Source organism: Lactuca saligna, chromosome 5 (genome assembly GCF_052625555.1).
Source record: "Lactuca saligna cultivar CGN05327 chromosome 5, ASM5262555v1, whole genome shotgun sequence".
In the NCBI taxonomy this organism is placed as follows: Eukaryota; Viridiplantae; Streptophyta; class Magnoliopsida; order Asterales; family Asteraceae; genus Lactuca; species Lactuca saligna.
The window spans coordinates 276,032,078-276,054,081 of record NC_136421.1 but is presented as its reverse complement, the minus strand read 5'-3'; the positions used below and the strand labels follow the sequence as shown (position 1 = coordinate 276,054,081).

Here is a 22,004-nt window from a genome sequence, read left to right as displayed (position 1 = left end):
AGCTGATTTCGAGGGAGTATAAGACAATCCTACTATTTCCATTACGACTAAAAATCACAAAGTGTAAGCGAGAGGAAGATGAGATCATGGACACCTTTCGTAAGGTGTAGGTAAATATTCTTTTACTTGACATTATTAAACAAATTGCTCGTTATGCCATGTTTTTAAAAGACTTATATGTTTCTAAGAAAAAAGCTGAAAATAAATGAAACAATAAAATTTGGCAAAAACATTTTTGCAACTTTGCAAAAAGGTTTGCCACCAAAGTGCAAGGATCCGAGAATTTTCTCGACTCCTTGTAAATTGGGTAACCTTATTTTTCCAAAATCCATGCTTGACTTAGGTGCTTCAGTCAATGTCCTCCCATTATCTGTTTTCGAAAAATGAAAGTTGGGAACTTTAAAAAGACTAGGACCATCATTCAGTTGGTAGACCACACAACAAGATGCCTAAAAGGTGTATTGGAGGATGTTATTGTCCAAGTGAATGAGTTAATTTCTCCCGGTGATTTTTACATACTAGACATGGGAAATTTAGACATATTAGACAAAAACTCAATTATTTTAGGAAGGCCTTTCTTGAAAACTGCCAAAACAAAAATTGATGTCTTTGCTGGTAGAATCTCTATGGAATTTGTTGGTGATATTGTGAACTTCAAAATACATGATGATGATTTTACTTTTGATGATGTTTTTGTTAACTTTCTGGGTACTAGTAGTCCTTTACCCGAGGGCAGCTGTGAGTTTTCTAATGATTATGTGCAAGAAATATTTATAGAAAAAAAATTATTTGATGGTGTATTAAAGGAGATGAAATGAAATAAGCTTGAAAGGTGAAGGAGGATATGATTTCTTCTAAGGAGATGATAAGAAGCTGACAGAAAAAGGCAAGCTTGGGGAAGAAAAGGAGTAGCTGAATTCTGAAAATAAGTTAAAAAGAAGAAAGCTTAGGGAAGAAAAGAAGAAGATTTCTAGAAAGAATATCAGAAAAAGGAGAAGACCGAAACATCTGAAGAAAAATTTATCTGATAAAAATTTGACGAGTTTCCAGCATTGTGTGAAAACATCAGATCCCACAATTATGCTACATATGAAGGGATCTGGAGTGAGGAAGAAAAAAATTAAGTTGAACAGGAGTCCCAACCACACCGGTTAAAAATTTTGGTTGGGCAAAGTCGAGCCAACGACTCTTAAAAAAGGGGCAACTTTCCAGGAGGCAACCGGTGGGTAGTTTTTTTCTTTTAATAAAGAGTGGTCACAGTTCCAACCAAGCTTGGGGAAATCAGAGGATCTTCTAGAGTTACTGAAATTCAGATTTTTCGCCAACATCTTCGTCAAAATCAAAAATTTATGCAAGCTTATCTGGTACATTCTTTCCTAGCTGTTAGTGTGAAAATTATGCATTTTTTGTTAAAATTTTTAGATAAAATTTTCAATTTTTATTTACTGCATGTAAAAAATGAAAAAAGAGAAAAAAATTCGAAAAGTTACATGATATAAGGAAATTCTTTGCATCTGATAACTCGGTAAAGATGGAACATGAAAGACCAAGGCGACCAGGTAGATAGTGGTAAGTTCAGTAATAGTTCTCATAACTAGGGGATGCAAAACACCCTACTCCGATACGCTGATTATAGAAAATAAAAACAAATGTATACTAAAACACTGCGTGAGGTGGGATAAAACAAGTTCAGAAACAGTTGCTTTTGAATGTTTATAAAGAACCTTGCTTGACAAGTATGGACCCACATAACAATGATGTATAAATGTTGATAGGTAAGCTAGCGACATTGGGGCATTTTTTTAGCAAATTCAGCAGAGAATATGCTTCCTTTCTACAAAACCTTAAAGAGAGTACTGGATAAAAAGGACTTCAGATGGACCGATGAAGCAAAAATAGCATTTAAAAAACTCAAGTCAACATTAGTAAAGCTACCAGATTTGGCATCACTAATACCAGGAGAAAGATTAACAATATACCTATCAATATTAAAACTAGTTGTAAGTGTTTTACTGTTAGCCAACAGGGGGACAAACAAATACCCATGTATTTTGTAAGTCGAATCTTACAAAGAGCCAATATAGGATACTCCGACTTGTAAAAGCTGGCTTTATCACTAGTAAAATTTGCAAGGCAATTAAGGTGGTACTTTCTAGCACATGCATTCGATGTATTATCTAATGCATCGATAAGACAAGTGCTATTAAAACTAGAGAAATCAGGACACCTCGTCAAATGGGCGATCGAATTAGGTTAACATGAGATCGAATTCAAGCTGCACACAAGTATAAAAGCTCAAGCTTTGGTGGATTTCTTAACAAAAATAACCAATCACGGGGAAATATCTATAGTAGAAGAAAGCGACGAGAAGAAACCAATAACAAGGAAATATATATAATAGACGAAAGCTCAAGCTCTGATTCCAAGATTTAATTCATCTTCAATGTAGTATCTTTAGCAATCGATCATCCCCTAACGATTTTGCCAACCTTGAAATTATGGCGATACCATGCTACCTAAAGAAATGTCTCCACAAAACCTCTTTAAATCATAATATAAAGAACCTCTTCCCTACAAAACCTCAACCAAACTGACCAAAAATTTACAGGTTGATTGGTCCAAATCCTTCTCGGCCAAATATCGTTGCTAATACCGAACACAAATATTACTACACCAGGAACCCAACGATCACATACTAATTAGATTAGGCTCCTACTCGGCTCTAAAAGGCTCTACACTACTATACACTCATAACACCCAAGCTTACCCCTGATCCACTAACCAACATCTATACAATCCTTGATACATAGACCAACTTGCACTCTATTACTTGATCCTAACCACTGATAACCAAATACCCAGGAGGCTCTAAATCCACACAACATTCACAAATTCCATCACACATGCAACCATGAGCAAAAATAAATAATCCATTCCTAATGAGAAATAAATTAGAACAAAACTAAATAAGACAATTCCATTCAACTGATCATCCAGGATTACAAATGAACTTTGAAACATAAATCAACCCATGTCTCCAACGAGCATAATGATGGTCCATCAAAGAATTTTCCGTTGTATCTAAATCTCGTATTAGCTTAGATGCACCTCCACCTGACGAACCACTCGATGACTTCACAATGAACTTCATGACTCAAGATTCCATTGCCAAAACCCAACCATGACCATACTCTTGATGGGATTTGAGCACTATAACAGACCTATGGTACATATACAACCCTAATGTTTTAGATCTAAGTTTTCTCTAGTTATACATGCAAATTTTCATTTTTCCAAAGCATGAAGCCTAACTAGCATACAATTTGATATTTGAATCATAAAAACTAGTTAAAATATTACCTCTTGTTGTAGCTTGTTGAATTTGGCCTTTCAAGAGCTTAGTACCCTAAGTGTAATGCCTCAAATGGTTCACAAAACACCAAGAGCAAATGGAGGAACTTGAGCGAGAGATTAGTGACCACACATTCAGATATGGTTCACTTACATGAAGCATTAGTACCGGTTTTAGGTGCTAAGGGGTTACATATATACTTGTTGAATTCCAAGAGTCACTTGTAAACCCTAATTAATTCAAGTAGGCTTTTGATCCAATAACCATTTGATAACTCTTTTAAACTAACTTAGTCCATCACCAATCAATAATGGATCATTAGCCCAAACTATATGTATCATTGATTTACAAAACCAATCCCTGTAAATTTAATTAGTCTATTTTGATCACTAAATTAATTCCAAATTAATTCTTGATCAATACCAATTAAATAATATGATTTCACAATTAATATATAATACTTATAATATATTAATAAATCACAAATAACCTCTTTCTAAAAATCCATCCTATCAAATTGCTCTAGAGAATGCAACCCATAATGGACCATGTTATTATCTGGTCAAGTGCATACCAATTATAGTTACGGGCTTAGACACCTTATCCAACAACTCTTCTATCATGAACACTTCCTTTCACAATATAGGTGGCTACAAAAGCAAAAGTTTAGGCAAAAACATGGTCGTACACAACTAGAGAATGAGATAGGTGGTTGTAGTCTTGTTCCAATTTAAGAGCTACATACAAATTAAGAACCCTACTAATAACTCGATCCAAGTGTTCTCATGCTAACTTATTTAACCTACACGTATCCTTAAGGGAAAACACATAACCAACCCGAGGTCTAATTCACTCCTTTTTCTTCACAACACTTACCCATTGGGTGTGGTACCAATAGGTCTAACCCAAATGACGAACCTCAACTGCTAACAGAAACATCCTCATGAAAGGTCGAAGACTAAGATCCCACACCTTGTTTGAAACCGAACAGATCCCGCCAATACAAAAATATCTCAATAAAAACCCTAGAGCCATCAAAAATGTTGTCAAAACCCTGGTCGGTCTGTCTAGCTACCAACCCTGTCGACGTGACATGCTAAAATTAGATTTTTCCTAGATACAAATTCATACCTGAGAAACTAACAATGCTGTCCCAGCATCCGAACTTCCAATAACCAATGACGTATTCCGAACTCGAGCCTGCTATGAACAATAATTCCACAACCAACCATTGGGAGTACTTATACCCATATACCAATACGTATAGAGTACATATCTTGACAACAGGTTGACACATCCATTGAACTCTAACTGATACAAATCTAAAGCTCCAAAGAACCTCCATTATTGACGAAGAACAAAAGTTCCAATGATCGAGAGTGTTTTGACAACCTATCCATATATCCATTACAACACTTGCTACATCAAGCTCCTTGGCCAACAACTTCTTACCATGAAGATGACTCTTCTATTTCTGAAAACAAACATATGATGGTAACTTGCTTTGTACCCCCTTCTTGACCAAATCGTGAACCAAAGTTTCACATACCCAAACCGCAAATACCTATGACCCGTTCTTCTAAAACCATAGCATGAACGGATCAATGATTCTCCAAGAAAAATATCCAGCTCTCCCCCGCTTAGGATTCGAACCACTACCAACTGATATTGTAAACAAAAAAAACTCAAACCGACTCACCCAGATGAATAGCATCCCTAACCCTTAGGATATATAATGCAAAACAAGATGAACTTATAGATAAGGAACAAGCAAACTCGAAGGGATTCCGAATCTCAGATGGAGACCTCGAGAATTTCTAATCATAACAACCTCTAATATCACGAATCCCATACATATACACATGCAATAATTCTGACAGTCCACTCATAGCACCAATTATCTATCTAGAAACAAATGGATTATCACTTACCTCATCCATAAATCCCCAACCATCAACATGAGGACCATTCTTATATAGAAGAGGCATATCTATCATAATCGGGACACATCAGAACAACAAAAGTTGTCGCTCCCGACTCATTTCCCTAGTCAAGGAAATTATACCATTAACATCCTCTAGTGCATTCCCACATTTCCATACTGCTACCAAAAACCGCAACCATCTAGCCCCATGCTGGGCCGATACCCCAAATCTAAAATCACATGCCTGCTCTTTCTTTTCTCTGAACACAGAAAGTTGGAAGGACATAGCGTCTACCGTAGATTGTGACATACCGATCCTTCTGCCAATCCCCCAGCCTCCGGTTGCAATCCTCTAGCCGATCATAACATTCGCTCCTTCCTTGAGCCCCGTGACTCAACTAGCAATACCTCGAGTAATGATTTCGATACCTCAAAATCATCTAACTCACCCAGGTCTACATCCAACAAACCCAAACCGACATGGCCACTAAATTCCATAAAACCACCAGACTCAACCCCAACCTGAACAACCATAACTAAAACATCGACATATACAGAAACACTGTAATGAATCATGGTATCAACCATGCCATCTAACCTCACCTAGCTCCTCAGAATCCTCGTGACTTCCTTCGATTCGAGTATGCATCATGTGCTTCTAGTAGTACGAGCCAATTAATACCTTCCACACTTATCCATACTTTCCTCAAGAATCATCCTGGGTCCTCTAAGTTACAAACTCATAATAATACTCCAAACAATTGCTAAACGGTGTACAAACCACACTAAAGCACTTCACAAGCTCTCCTAGAATTCCCACCCCACCCTGCCATCAGTTGCTAAAGAACCCCTATTAATGTCAGCTAACCACTTCATGAATATAATTATATACAACAAAACTTAAATAATCTTTCGACTAAAAGACTCAACCCTACAATGGTTAGACTCGGACGAGAGCTGTGCAATAGGACCAAATACTTCACTCTATGATTATTTAACCTTTGTAGCATGTAATTTTTGATGGGTTTTGGTCATAAGACATCCTACGTGCTCATACAAACCCTAATGCTTGGATCTAGGTTTCTCTATTGTACATGCTTTGAATCCAAGACTATAAACCCTAATTCTAGCATACGGAAATCGATATTAACATATAATTAGGTTTTAGATGTTACCTTGATTGTTATGTAGCAATAACAATCCCAATTCCTCCTTGAATTGACTTTGGAATGCTTAGAGTCACAAGTGTCACTCCTCTAATGGCTTACAAACACCAAGAGCAAATGGAGAAGGTATAAAGAGAGAGGAGAGAGGTAGGAATTCATCCTTAGGACTTCTTGGGAAGGCTTAGACGAATTCATGAGCCTTAGGGGGGTTTATATAGGTGTAAAGATTAGGGTTTTAGTCCTTATCCTTATCTAGTTGCTTGCCCACCAAGTAACCATAAGATAAGTCTTAGAAACCCTTATCCTAGTCGATTTCTAAGGCATTATCTTCTTAAATTCGTTCACCCTATATTTAAGATAATCCTTACCTTATTTTGTAACTATCACATAGTTACAAATCAGCCCCTCTAGTTTAATTAATTACACTTGATCACAAAATTAATTCCTAATTAATTATTGACCAATATTAATTAAACAAATATGATTTCTCCTTTAATATATTATTCTTATAACATATTAATAAATCATAATAACCTCTCTCTCTTTATTTATTTCTACAATCAAGTTTCTTTGGTGAAGGCAACCCAAAAGGACCATGCACCATCGGGTCAAGTACATACCAAAATAGTTATGGACTTAGACACTAATCCAACAGTATCCCACTTGGATAAGTCTAATAACTATTCTACGTATGACTTCAGATCCTGATCTGCAATCGTAGCTTTCCAAAGCCGCTGTCAACTCTGATCCTATCACATACGCGTGTCCTTAGATAAGGGATCATATATTCCTCCATTCTAGATATCGTATAAGACATGATTTCTAATCATTCTCTTTGTACTATTTCTCGATTCCCGATTTATGATGACTGACTAATTGAACAAATAAAATTAGCCCTAGCCTAGCCGAGCATTTACGTTTGTCATCACTAAACCATAGAGGGGCCCAAAAGATATCGCTTTTATCCTTCTTTGGATAAAAGGAACGGATAAACTTTGATACAATACTTGCTTGCACTTACAAACCAAATCACACACAACAATATGTTTTATAACACCAAGTTACTAGTGCATTTACATATTATCAATGTGCAACCGATTAGCAAGATACAACTCACACATCTCGGTTTCAAGAATATAAGATGTTATCGTCTCACCAATCACTCGTGATACAATTCATGGAGTAATCCAAGTGAGCGTGGGTTTAATCCAATGCTCAAATTCATATTCATAAGCACTCATGAATGTTGCAACAAACATTTGCTTATGTCTAATACTCTTTTAGACAATCCACACACCATTTCACGACAGTCTTCATTCATATCTACTTCCAACATATGAACGACTGTGGCCCGTTTGAATAATTTGATTATAGTTAATAAACTCAACTATTCTGGAAGTCAAAACATGCAAAGTGAAACACAAGAATAATACTAATCCCATATGGCCTCAACCCTTTGAGTATAAATAAAACTCCCTTTTATTTATCACCATATCGATTACTCATTATTTGTCGTTTCGGATAATCAACTTCTTACTTGAATTATAACACTTATCCCATGCTCATAGCATGCACACAATGTTTACCTATGGTTCTTACTTTTGTGAAATAGATCAAATTTAACACATTTCCAATCATTCTCATTTCACAACCCCAAATCCTTTTTCCATAAGTGAAAGAATATCAAATTCTTGCTACTTATAGAATATGCTAGATTCTAACATTCTATGCAATGATTCTTTCGTAATATCACTAACCAAAGTCACAAAGACTATTGCCAATGAAACTACAAAGTCTTTTATCGGAGATTGTTACAAGACAATTCCTTAGATATGATGTCTCTCACTCAAAGTACATTCCTTTGAACATCCTTTTGCATAAAAGTTTCTAATCTAGTCATAGATTTTTCAATATTCAATTTCCCAATATGGACACATTTCCATATTTTCCATATGACAACTCATTCTTAATAGAATCTTATCTATTCATAATAATGTCGATCTGGTCCATTCAATACCATGCTTCCAACTACTCACAAGCAACCAATCCTCGTCGAACTTTGGATTGTCCTTTGATAGTTTTTTAATTATTTTAGTCAAAACCGATCCTAGTCCCTTTTCCCTCTAAATGCGCTAGACATTTGGAAAATTTTATAATGGTCAAACATTAAAGCATTTGCAATCGATCCTATACCCGAAGCGTATGGGACACGATGCACAATGTTTTATTTGCTATGTTCTCAAAATTCGAATTGTAAAAAGGAATTCCGTAATCATAATCGAAATTTTAAGAACACACTATGTACCTTTGACTAATATTATTAACATTTCTCAACCTAAGCCTTTAGATTTGAAATGAAGCATAATATTCTCTCCCTTAATTATAGCAAAACAACTTTACAACCCTTATGACTTTTCAAGGTATAACTCTTGTTTTTCTATAATTAATATTTCCAACTTGCAATACTTTCCATAATAATCATACAATCATAACTTTTATGCTCCCACTATCATGATGATTACTATAAAACATAACACTTATGCTCCCACTAGCTTCGACATGTATTCATAAACATCTTAACTTTCAGAAAAACAATACCTATTGAATTTCCATGTTTCTAATACTTAATGCTTTGATAATCTTTTATCAAGGCTTCTTGAACTTATACACCTTTGCCTTAGATAGTTCATATGTGTGTCTTAAACAATTAAGACTAATTTCCAAACCTCACAATTCAAATCATGGAAAGGGATACCGTGATCATAATCGAATTCGAGAATGCAATTTTACAATCACTATCTTATTAAAACCTTTCTTAGTGAAAGCATTTTCTCACAATCATTTTCATGAAGGAGGAAATCTTATGAAACTTAGATTTTAAACGGTGTATGTGTTTCTATCCATGTGAATTTGTTAAAACCAAAGTTTACGACAAATTCAAATTCATATGGACCGAACTTTCTTAATCTTGATTTCTTGCCTTATGGTAGCACGACTGCCCACCATGTCTTCCAAGTAGTTAAGCAACTCACCTTTTCCTATCAATGTACCTTTCATTGATCAAGGTGCTTTGCCTTTTCTGAGAACTCATAGAACTCACACGCATAATTAACTCAATTGGAAACAGCATAGAAACAAAATAATGTCAACACGATAGGTTGTAAACCTCAACTCGTGTGCTAGTGATGATTGATAAGGTTTATTTGATTTGTTCTTGAAACCTTTCAAGACCATTAAGACTCCCACTGACTCATTGACATATAAGATTCTCTTGTCAATAAACAATTCTTGACAAACAATTATTCAAGAGTTAGTGTAGCTTTTATCAAAACACTTCATAAATTGGTCCTAGTTGGCCTTTGTCTTATCGAAGACATCACAACTTTCCACATTTGATGAATGTTATAAACCTTTAATACTTTTCACTCATTGTCACAATCTTAACTTTAAGACTTGTTATTGAAACGAATTATGATTGACTTTTGATTTAACCATTTCTTCAATTCTTGATTCCTCTTCTTAAACATACAATTGTACTAAGACTTACTTAGAGGATCAATTGAGATATGGTTCTTAATCATAAAGACCTATCATCAAGCATAAAAGGTACTCTCCCTTCTTCTTAGAATGGAGAAACTTTTATCTTTCTGCCTACTTGATTCTTATTCGTTTTGCTATTGATTTAAACCCTTTTAATCAATTCCGAATTATACTTAATCTTGTAAGTGTAATCATATTTACTAAGCCTTTAGTAAATCATGCGAATATCTTTGTTACTCTTATGGTGAACTTGATCAACACACAACTTTGTGTAATCGATCTCCTAGTCCTTTCACTTGATACTTTGTCAACGAATTTGTCTAATTTCCAAATATGAAATTTCTCATTCATCATGCAACCAAGTTGCGTGATTCCAAATTTCAATCCAATTGAAACTTTGGGCGATGAGAAACTCTCCCTACTTGGTAAATTCTCGACATTTCCATAAATAACATAACTAAGAATCATATCCATTCGTTGTAGAAATATGCAAACATCAATTTTCATAACGATTTCATTGCAAGGAAGTAAACAAATAAATAAGTCAAAAATTATTTTATTTATAAAAGCAGCGGAAAAACATTTGTCCTTACAATGCAAAATCTATTGAGAACTATGTAAAAGGAAAATTTCTATCATAACTATCTAATCTCAAAATCCAATCTTCAAGTCCATGCGATCGAGATCCATCTCTTGTGATTAGATTCATCTTGCTCTCTTATCAAACTTCCTTTCTTTTCACCGATCCTGCAAAACATTCAAATGCAATCTTATCACATCATGTATTAAGAATCAATGAATAGGAACTTAACGGAGTTAGATAGTGGATTTTACCTGAAGCGTAGTCATACTTTTGACTCTCCCATCTTTTAGATCTCTTAGGTAAATAGGGAAACTTCGTCTCCAATGCCTCTTCTCTTGGCAATAAAAGCAAATTGACTCTTTTGGAACAACACATGGAACTACTTCAGACATCGCCTTTCTCTTATGATCAAACTTTTCGATCATTGCATGTCTTTCATTGCCATTGTCTATATCCATAGAGGTCTTGAAGGCAGATTCACTAATCAACTTTGCTTTTCTATTGCGCCAAACCATTGCTGATTCAGCAACAATAAGCATATAGGTGAGATCAATAAGGGTCACGTCGTGGTTCATCATATAGTACTCTCTTACGAACTCACTATATGAGTTAGGAAGTGACTGAAGAACCCAATCAATAGCTATCTCTTCACCGATAATGGATCCCATCATTCTTAACTTATCAATGTGTGACTTCATCCCTAAGACGTGTGCACACACCGACTTTCCTTCTTTATGTTTACTTGCCAAAAGGGCTTGAGTGATATTGAACCTTTCAATTTTACAATGTTGTGGGTTAGGGAGAATAATTGGAGGAGGAGGAGGAAGAAGTGAAGCATGATTTCTTATTCCTCTATCGAATCGTGGAATATCATCTTCATGTGGAATGCTTGTTCCACGGGATTTGGGAAGGCCATAGTTGTCGAACTTTGACATCTACAAAACGGGAGAAACAAATTCAAGTTAGTTAATTGATTGAGTCCTTAGTAAATCACCCAAATGAGATACCAAGGCCAGGACCCAACACAATACGCTACAACCTAGAAAAGGGATGCCGTAATCTAGTTGCAGAATATTTGAAGGTAAGTGAATGACGATTCACTAATTTCCACCATGAAAAACGAAAAGAAATTTAAGTGTTAAATCTATGAAAAGTCCTAGATCCTTTGAGATTCATTGAACATTTCAATGGCATGTTTAAATCTCGATATGCCCCACTTGTTTGTGACTGGGATGCCGAGGATCACAAAGCGGGTGTGAATAACCATGCAAAGTTACATGGTGCCCTCACATGTTACAGTCACCTATTCGATGTGCCGGTAAACCACACATGCTCCACCAAACTATGACAAACACTGAGTCACCCTTTTCTACCTTTTCTTAGAACCATTTAGTGTGCCGGTAAACCACACACACTCCACTAACGTCTTCACAAGGGTACAAAGTGTAATTTCATGGAATTGCATCAATTCACTTTTGCCTAAGTAACTAAGATTGGGAATTTGCAAAACATTTAGTTACTTTGTATTTCATTATACTTATAATGGAAGGTTTCGTCCTATCCTACCCGTTCGGCTAACGACCCTCTACTAGTGAAGAGTGCGGTGGGTAAGAGTGGATACCCATTTAATCGCCATATTATAGGCAATTTCCTTAAACACCCCTTATAGACCAGCTTCGTGAATGAGGCCTACTAACGGTAAGACTGACTTTTACTCATACATATATATAATGTTAGACTTTTATTGTTATATATAGTATAGGGTGCATTTTACACTTTTAAAATATTAGGTGATCAAATTTAACAATTATAATTTTAATTCAATTAAATTGTAAACCTAAACTCTGATGGATTTATTAAATATCTTTTAATTATACACCTTAATCAATTAATAAAACCATAAGGGAGTGATTTGAACTTTTCAAAACATTACTAGGGTTTTAGAATTTAACATTCCTAATCAACTTTTAATTAACTTTTAAATTCCAAAACTTGAGGGCAAGTTTTGAAACCTTTTTTCAAAACATTAGGGTTTTAACTATTTAAATTTCAAAACTTCAAAACTTTTGGGTTCAAATTTAAACTATAAAACCTAAAGGGGAAAAAATGAAACTTTTCATAACAACAAGGATCAAATAACAAATAATTTTAAATTAACATTTAATCACATAATTATCCATATTTGATTTATTTAATGATTTTTTGCAAAACAATTTATCAATTTACTCAAAATAATTAATCAATTATCTTATAAGGAAACAATTATCTTATTAATTGATAGATATCTTCATTTAGATCAAAAATATAGTCAAATATATCATATAATCGGATTAATATTGATCTAACATGATAAGGTAACTATCCATATGCAAAAACAGCAAGAAATCCCGAGATAAGCACTATCTGATGAGTTGACTCGTCGAGTCAAGCCTGGACTCGTCGAGTCACCCTGGACTCGGCGAGTTCAGCTATGGACTCGGCGAGTCCAGCCTCTAGAACACCAAAAACTCGAATTTTTTAGATATACAATGCATCAGTACAATTGAAACCATCATAGGCTCTGATACCACTGATGGGTTTTGGTCATAAGACATCCTATGTGCTCATACAAACCGTAATGCTTGGATCTAGGTTTCTCTATTGTACATGCTTTAAATCCATGACTATAAACCCTAATTCTAGCATATGGAAACCGATATCAACATATAAATAGGTTTTAGATGTTACCTTGATTGTTATGTAGCAATAACAATCCCAATTCCTCCTTGAATTGACTTTGGAATGCTTAGAGTCACAAGTGTCACTCCTCTAATGGCTTACAAACACCACTAGCAAATGGAGAAGGTATAAAGAGAGAGGAGAGAGGTAGGAATTCGTCCTTAGGACTTCTTGGGAAGGCTTAGACGAATTCATGAGCCTTAGGGGGGTTTATATAGGTGTAAAGATTAGGGTTTTAGTCCTTATCCTTATCTAGTTGCTTGCCCACCAAGTAACCATAAGATAAGTCTTAGAAACCCTTATCCTAGTCGATTTCTAAGGCATTATCTCCTTAAATTCGTTCACCCTATATTTAAGATAATCCTTACCTTATTTTGTAACTATCACATAATTACAAATCAGCCCCTCTAGTTTAATTAATTACACTTGATCACAAAATTAATTCCTAATTAATTATTGATCAATATTAATTAAACAAATATGATTTCTCCTTTAATATATTATTATTATAACATATTAATAAATCATAATAACCTCTCTCTCTTTATTTATTTCTACAATCAAGTTGCTTTGGTGAAGGCAACCCAAAAGGACCATGCACCATCGGGTCAAGTACATACCAAAATAGTTATGGACTTAGACACTAATCCAACAGTAACATATTCTTTTAATAGTTAACTCACATCAATATGAGTCCTACAAAGCACAAAGCAAGCAACATTTGAGAAATGGAGTCGCCTAGCACTAAGACACAATAAAAATCAGGCATAACCTTATACGAAGTTCCTAACCATTAGGACTAACCATCTAGGATACACATTCAAGAGTGGCTAATCATTCCTCACATTTGTCTACTATGAACTGTATTCACTCACAAAACTTTCACCAACTCTGCAGCCACTCGTACATGCTAATCACACATAACATTGGATCCCATATATAGTTGAGTACTTGACAAGAATCGAAGATAAGGCTAAATCAAACATTCTCCGGCTATAAAATCTTAGTTATATACAACTATGATACACACACTAAGCAACTACAATAATGATGTAAAGTTTATCTATCATACATGAGATTCTCCTAGGCTATCAGACATCATACATCATGCAATTCATGAAGATACCTTGCCTACAACTAGCATGCCCTATCATAAGTATCATAAGCAAATAACAATATGGATATTTTGGGGTAAACTTTCTTGCTCCAACAGATCGTACATATCTCATCCTTCCTTGGTCACGTTTGAAAATAATTTGTAAACTTTCACAGATCTTTAGTTTGAGTCTAGACTCACATGAATGTTCATCCAATTCGCTCAAACCATGGCTTTGTTACCAAATTGTAACATCCCAAAAATCATGGTAAAATTTTCATTGTTTAAAAACAACCCAAAACCATAAATGTTTTTAAACATTGTTTCCAAAGTGTCAATAGCCATAAATCAGAGCATCCCAAATCAAATCTCATAAAAATTGAAGGATGTGCACGATCAAGCCTTCGCCTTGTCCCGATCATCAGAAGTACCTGAAAGCATGAAACCAAATTGTAAGCACGGTGTTTAGTGAGTACCCCAAAGTACCACCACACAAACATATAATACATACAATCATACATGCTGGGTCCAACCAGTCATTGAACCGGAATACCCTGTGACACCCAATTTTTTTTGCAAAAATTTTAAACTTTTAAAACGCATCTTAAATTAAATTAAAACAACTGAAATAGTCATAACATAATCCATCAACTTAATAATCATGTAAAATAAGTGCGGAAGTAATAATAATAATAAGGTCCCAACAAAATAACTAGTAGCGATGTCCCGATGCTCCATGTCAAGCCTTAGCCTCTTTAATCTTAACACCTGAAAAATTATAAGGGAAAAACGTAAGCATGAAGCTTAGTGAATTCAAACAAAGACATTGTACAAACATTCATATTTACTAGCCCTAATCCATTTTGCAATTATAATGATAAAGGCAAAGAACAAATCAATGTCTATATTACGAGAAGGACTTGTAGGTTTGAACCGCACCGGGAAGATCCCGTATCATTTGGCCCTAATCACCGCACCTCACGAAGAGTATTACGTTGGTGATCTTACCTACCCACCGCACCGGTAAATCTGTATCCTTTGGTGGTGTCCCCATATCCATGATTAGTTACATACAGTGCATATGTACGAATTAAAACAATACTTATATAGCATGCTTTTTATAATAAATTCAAATAATCACACACGAGCTAACTAGCAAACACAATCATCAATACAACGGTGTGAGAGAACTCACCTTGAGTGAGTATTAAGGATGGATAACAATTAAATAATGCTACCAAGCTTGAGCAAACTTCAAAACATCACCTAAGAAGGACTAAAGGTTAGAAAGGAGAAGTAATGAAGCTATGAGTTGAGAAAAGAGTAATCACAGCAAGGTCTCTGAAACAGACCTGCTGTTCAAAACGGATTTACTCCAAAATCTAAAACAGAAACATAGCTTTAACTAAATTTTATAGGAAACTATGATTGCTCTGGATTCCACAACTATAAAGAAGTCATTATAACTCCAAAAGATGAATTAAATATGAATTTTACAAAATGGTGTATCACTTCTGTCTCCAACAGTACAGTCAAGTGATGTTGGCCAATTATACCCAACTTGTGAGTAGAATTCGTCCAAAAGAAAATTAATAGAAGTAAAGGACATACAAGTGAAAGTATCAGAGTTGGAATTGAATGAAAATAGTCTCTCAAACTCCAGATATAAAATTCACATTGCGGACAATCACAGCACTAGCAAAAGCTGGTGACTGCCCACTGACCTGGAGTGTGGATCCATTCTAACCAATTTATAATTGGAAATAACACCCCATATTCTCCAGATATTAAATTCATAATATAAGGAACATATAGAAACTTGGAATCACTCTGGATCCTTTTCCAAGCCTTAGAAATGATGAAAACAAAATGACATATCGGAATAGACTCGGATCAGACCTAACAGAAAAGATTCCATTCTTTCACATAGATAAAGCCCTTATCAGTGAGGTTGGCCTTCTTAAGAAAGTTATCCAAATAAATTTGTGAACGTTTGGAACGCATTTGGGGTCCTTTTGAGTTCTAGAGCTCCAGATATGATTTTTACAAAATGACTACATATCTGATGGAAAACAGAATCGTAGCCACCCGTGATTCCTTTTTGGCTTATCCATCCTTCTCCTTTTGAAACACATTTTAAGATGTGTTCATCATCCCAATTCAGTCTCCATGATAATGGTGGTACTAAAAAGGGTTAGGGATCATTAGGATTTCATTTAGCCACAAGGATGTAATAATAATCAACATGAAAATAAACATAAGCACATAAAATCATCATTCTCCCTTTTAGGGTTTCCATGATCTTTTGCCACATGTAATCCCCTAGATCCATCATCCACCATATATGGGGTGAAGATAGGATCTTGAGATGATGTATAACATACAATTACAAATAAAATAAAAAGGAGAAGAGGTGAATATGAAATCATAAAACTAGAACAAGGTTATGAATCAAGTTGTAAGAAAGGATAAGGAGGTTCAGACCAATACGAATCAAGGCTGGAAATGAACAAGAATTAAGCTCCAAACAACCCCTTGGATGCTCTTGATCCCAAAGAGAGAGAGAGAGAGAGGGACGATTTTTGAGAGAGAGGGAGGGTTTAGAGTGTTTTCCTTGTGTGTGTTCCAAATGATTCAATTTACACATTAAGTACTATTAACTAGATGGACTTTGCAAATAGGCCCATAGCCCATGGACTTCAATAAAAGGAGTTTACAAGATGATCAAAAGAGTCCAATAACATAAGAAATCAGACATTGGTTAAATAAATTAACCCAAGGTTACAAGGATAATTAAATTAAAATAACCAAACATACCGAGAAAACCCGGGGCGTTACAACTCTCCCCCACTAAGAACGGACTTCGTCCTCGAAGTCAACACCTAGAAACAGATCTGGATAATGAGCCCGCATCTCGCATTCCGGTTCCCAAGTCCATTCCGAACCCTTCCTATGTTGCCACTGCACCTTAACCAGGTTTATAGTCTTGTTGCGGAGAGCTTTCGTCTTTCGTTCTAAAATTGCGATTGGTTTCTCAACATAATTGAGATGCTCGTCAATTTGTATGTCCTCTAGTGGTATCACAGCGGTCTCATCAACAACACATTTTCGTAACTGAGACACGTGGAACGTATTATGAATTAGACTAAGCTCGTTAGGAAGCTCTAAACGGTAAGCCACCTTCCCCACACGAGCTATGACCTTGTAGGGTCTAATGAATCGGGGTCCGAGCTTTCCCCGCTTCCGAAAGCGAATCACACCTTTCCAGGGGGAGACTTTAAGCAACACATAATCTCCCACCTGGAACTCAAGATTGGAGCGTCTTTTGTCGGCATAACTTTTCTGACGACTGCTCGCTGTGACTAAATGATCTCGGATCACTTGGATTTTCTCCGTAGTCTGTAGCACGATATCGGTACTCCCAAGTACCCTCTGCCCAACCTCGCCCCAACAAACGGGCGTCCTGCACTTCCTCCCGTACAAGGCTTCATACGGAGGCATTTTAATGCTCGAGTGATAGCTGTTGTTATAAGAAAACTCAGCTAGATGTAGATGGTCATCCCAACTACCCCCAAAATCAATCGCACACGCCCTAAGCATGTCCTCCAAGGTCTGAATCGTCCGCTCACTCTGCCCGTCTGTCTGCGGATGGAAGGCGGTACTAAAATGTAATCGTGTGCCCAATTCCTCTTGAAACTTCCTCCAGAACCGAGAGGTAAATCGGGTGTCTCGATCGGAGATGATAGAAACGGGTACCCCATGTAATGAGACAATCTCCCGAACAAAGATCTCGACTAATTTCTCCGCCGATGAGCTCTCCATTATAGCCAGAAAGTGAGCACTCTTAGTCAAACGATCAACAATCACCCATATTGTATCCGATCCTCGGGCAGTTCTAGGAAGTTTTGTAATGAAGTCCATGGTTAGATGCTCCCATTTCCATTCAGGAATCTCCAACGGTTGCAACTTCCCATGCGGTTTCTGGTGTTCCGCCTTGACCTTCCAACAGTTCATACATTCTTCCACAAATTGAGCCACATCATTCTTCATTCCATGCCACCAGTAAGCCTCATGAAGGTCCCGATACATTTTAGTAGCACCAAGATGGATAGAAAATTTTGACTTATGAGACTCATCCATTAGGGTTTTCCGATTTCCCCCGATATATGGAACCCCAACCCTACCGTAGCGAGTCAGCAAACCCCGCCCGTCTCGTTCCATCTTAGGCAACTCTTTCCAAATATTCTCACGCCTGATGTTTTCCTCCATTATTGCCATCTTTTGGGCGTCCCGGATTAGATTTAACAAAGACGACACCATCGTGATCCGGAGACACATAGCTCTAATCGGTTCGGCAGCTTGTTTACGACTAAGAGCATCAGCTACCACATTAGCTTTACCGGGGTGGTAGTGAATTTCACAATCATAATCTTTTACCACATCCAACCATCAGATCTGCCTCATATTCAAATCCCGCTGCTCGAACAAATATTTTAGACTCTTATGGTCAGTGTATATGATAAACTTCACTCCATAGAGATAGTGTCTCCAAATCTTAAGAGCGAAAACAACAGCCCCAAGCTCCAAATCATGAGTGGGGTAGTTTCGTTCGTGGGGTTTCAGCTGTCGGGAGGCATAGGCTATCACCACGAATTCAAAGTGCCCATATCGAGTACGGAATGCTGTTTTCTCAATGTCTTCTTCACGAACACGCATCTGATGGTAACCGGAACGTAAATCAATCTTGGAAAACCAAGATGCTCCCTGAAGCTGATCAAAAAGATCATCAATACGTGGCAACGGGTACCTATTCTTTATCGTGTGCTTGTTTAGCTCCCTATAATCAATACACATTCGCTAGGATCCATCTTTCTTCTTCACAAACAGAATAGGAGCACCCCAAGGCGAGCAGCTTGGCCGTATAAACCCTTTATCACTTAGTTCTTGCAGTTGATCTTGGAGCTCTTTCATTTCAGGTGGTGCCAAGCGGTAAGGAGATTTCGCTACCGGAGCCGCACCTGGAACCAAATCAATGCGAAACTCCACTTGTTGAACAGGTGGCAAGCCAGGGAGTTCCTCCGGAAAGACATCGCTGAAGTCGGAAATGATAGGAACGTCATCTAGTGCTATAGCAGAAGAGCAAGAAGCCATAGCCAGGCGGGGAATGTCCCCCTGAATAATAAGTTCTCCACCTCTAGGGTTTTGAACATGAACTTGCTTCTTACGACAGTGGATTTCCGCATCAAACGCATCAAGCCAATCCATGCCTACCATAACGCAGAGCTCTCGCATCGCAATAGGGATAAGATCAATAGGGAATTCAACTCCAGAAAACTCGAGAGTGCAACCTTGATAGACATCGGTGACATAAATAGTGCGGTTGTCGGCAACTTCGACAACCATTGGGCCAACCAATTTTCTGATACTACACCCCAGACGATTAATAAACGTGCGAGATACAAAAGAATGGGTAGCACCGCTATCAAACATAACAACAGCAGGCTCGGAATCTAGCAAATAAGTGCCTGATTTACCACATACGATCATGTAAACAGTTCTAACTACCATTTATTAAATAATGGCAGGAGAGAAAAGAAAAAAAAAGAAATTTACCTACCACTGTCGCGGTAATCACCGGCTCATCCGCAGTCATCTGGTGAGCACGACCTCGTGTCACCATAGTGGGTCCCTTAGGAGACGATGCAATTGCAGGATTTGTACCCCCGCTTCCTTTACTAGCCTTCAACTTCGGGCATTCGCGCTTCTTGTGTCCCGTCTCGTTGCAGTGATAGCAGACGGGAGCAACAGAAGTAATCTGAGGAACTACACTCACAGGGGGAGCCCTACAATTCTTCCAATGATGCCCTGGCTTTTTACAGTTGTAGCATATCAACGGATTTTTCTCGCCCTGACCTGAAGACGTCCTATACTCATACCTTGACTTACCACCCTGCTTTTGCTTTTTCTGGGCATCTCCGGATGTCTTGGAGGAGGTGTCATTGGCCTTCCTCTTGGTCTGGGTCTGTAACTCGATTTCCCTCCCCCTTGCTGCATCCATGATCGAGGATAAAGTTGGGAACTCCTGCATGCTAACGAATTCCCGAATCTCGGTACGTAGAATGGTAGTGTATTGGCTGACCAACCAGGCCTCGTTCCCAGCAAATGAGGGACAAAAAGATAGCATCTCCAAGAACTTGGCGTTCAGGTCGCTAACAGACTCGGTAGTTTGTTGTAAGGCCATGAACTCTTGCTGCATCTGTTGTTGCTCCACCTTGGGCACATATTGTGCCTCGAACCTCTCCACAAATTGGGCCCAAGACATGGCCCTCACTTCTTCCTCGTTTAATAGAGCGGTGATGGTGTTCCACCATGTCTTTCCCCTTTTTCGCAGCTGATTCATGGCGATCACAACTTTGTACTGGTCCGGACACCCAACAGTCATGAAGGCGCCCTCAACATCTGACACCCAATGCTTAGCAGCAACTGGGTCGGATTCACCGTTCCAAAGAGGAGGGCTACACTTGCTGAACTTCTCAAAGTAGTATGCCGAATCCCGAACGGGCGGAGCCGATAACGCTCCCCCGGGAATAGCTGCGAGGCGCTCATCCAGAAGAGCTTTGACCTGGTTGATTATGTCATTGGTCACGCCCGGGATTAGTTCATTGAAAGCGTTATTGAGTTCCTCAGCGACAATATTCCTAAGTTGCTCCATTTGGAGCTGATTAAGGCGAGCAGGCGGAGCCATCTATATCCGTAGAAGGAGGAAAATATTTAGAAATAATTCAGCCTAGATATTTCTAGGAAGACGAAACACTCAGCTTGCCGAAAATTTCTCAACCTTGCCCCGACCCGAAACCGGCACCAATGTTTCAAATAGTAGGGGCCCTTCTACTATCTTCTACACAAGTTCCAATTTCGCAATCGCATCTAGTTTCAAAATTTCCAGCTCGCTCTAGCCGTTAATTTTACATCTCTCTCACATGTTAACATTAAATAAGTGTGTAATCTAGCATTTTAAGACTAGTAGAATCCAATTCATAGTCAACAATTTAACATAAACATTTAACATAAGAAATAAAGCTTACTTGGCTGGCTGACTGGCACACCGCGACATCTTTCACTACTAGTCTTTAGAAAGTTTGAAAAATCTTTTAAAAAGAGAATAAACTATTATAGAGCCTCAAATTTGAGTCTAGAACATCCACAAGAATGCCTAGTTCCCTCAAACTGTGGCTCTGATACCAACTTGTGACACCCAATTTTTTTTGCAAAAATTTTAAACTTTTAAAACGCATCTTAAATTAAATTAAAACAACTGAAATAGTCATAACATAATCCATCAACTTAATAATCATGTAAAATAAGTGCGGAAGTAATAATAATAATAAGGTCCCAACAAAATAACTAGTAGCGATGTCCCGATGCTCCATGTCAAGCCTTAGCCTCTTTAATCTTAACACCTGAAAAATTATAAGGGAAAAACGTAAGCATGAAGCTTAGTGAATTCAAACAAAGACATTGTACAAACATTCATATTTACTAGCCCTAATCCATTTTGCAATTATAATGATAAAGGCAAAGAACAAATCAATGTCTATATTACGAGAAGGACTTGTAGGTTTGAA

The 22,004-nt window shown here is 37.2% G+C and overlaps 1 protein-coding gene across 1 annotated transcript; it reads right to left on the bottom strand.

Moving 5' to 3' along the window:
• Positions 1 to 173: 173 nt before the first annotated feature.
• On the bottom strand, positions 174 to 21,124 carry LOC145046729 (uncharacterized). The gene is made up of 4 exons (XM_078995004.1): positions 19,993 to 21,124; positions 19,317 to 19,904; positions 313 to 370; positions 174 to 195 (listed from the first exon to the last, which is right to left on the bottom strand). Exons 1-4 carry the CDS (start codon positions 21,122 to 21,124, stop codon positions 174 to 176), a joined length of 1,800 nt encoding a protein of 599 aa, XP_078851130.1.
• Positions 21,125 to 22,004: the final 880 nt, after the last annotated feature.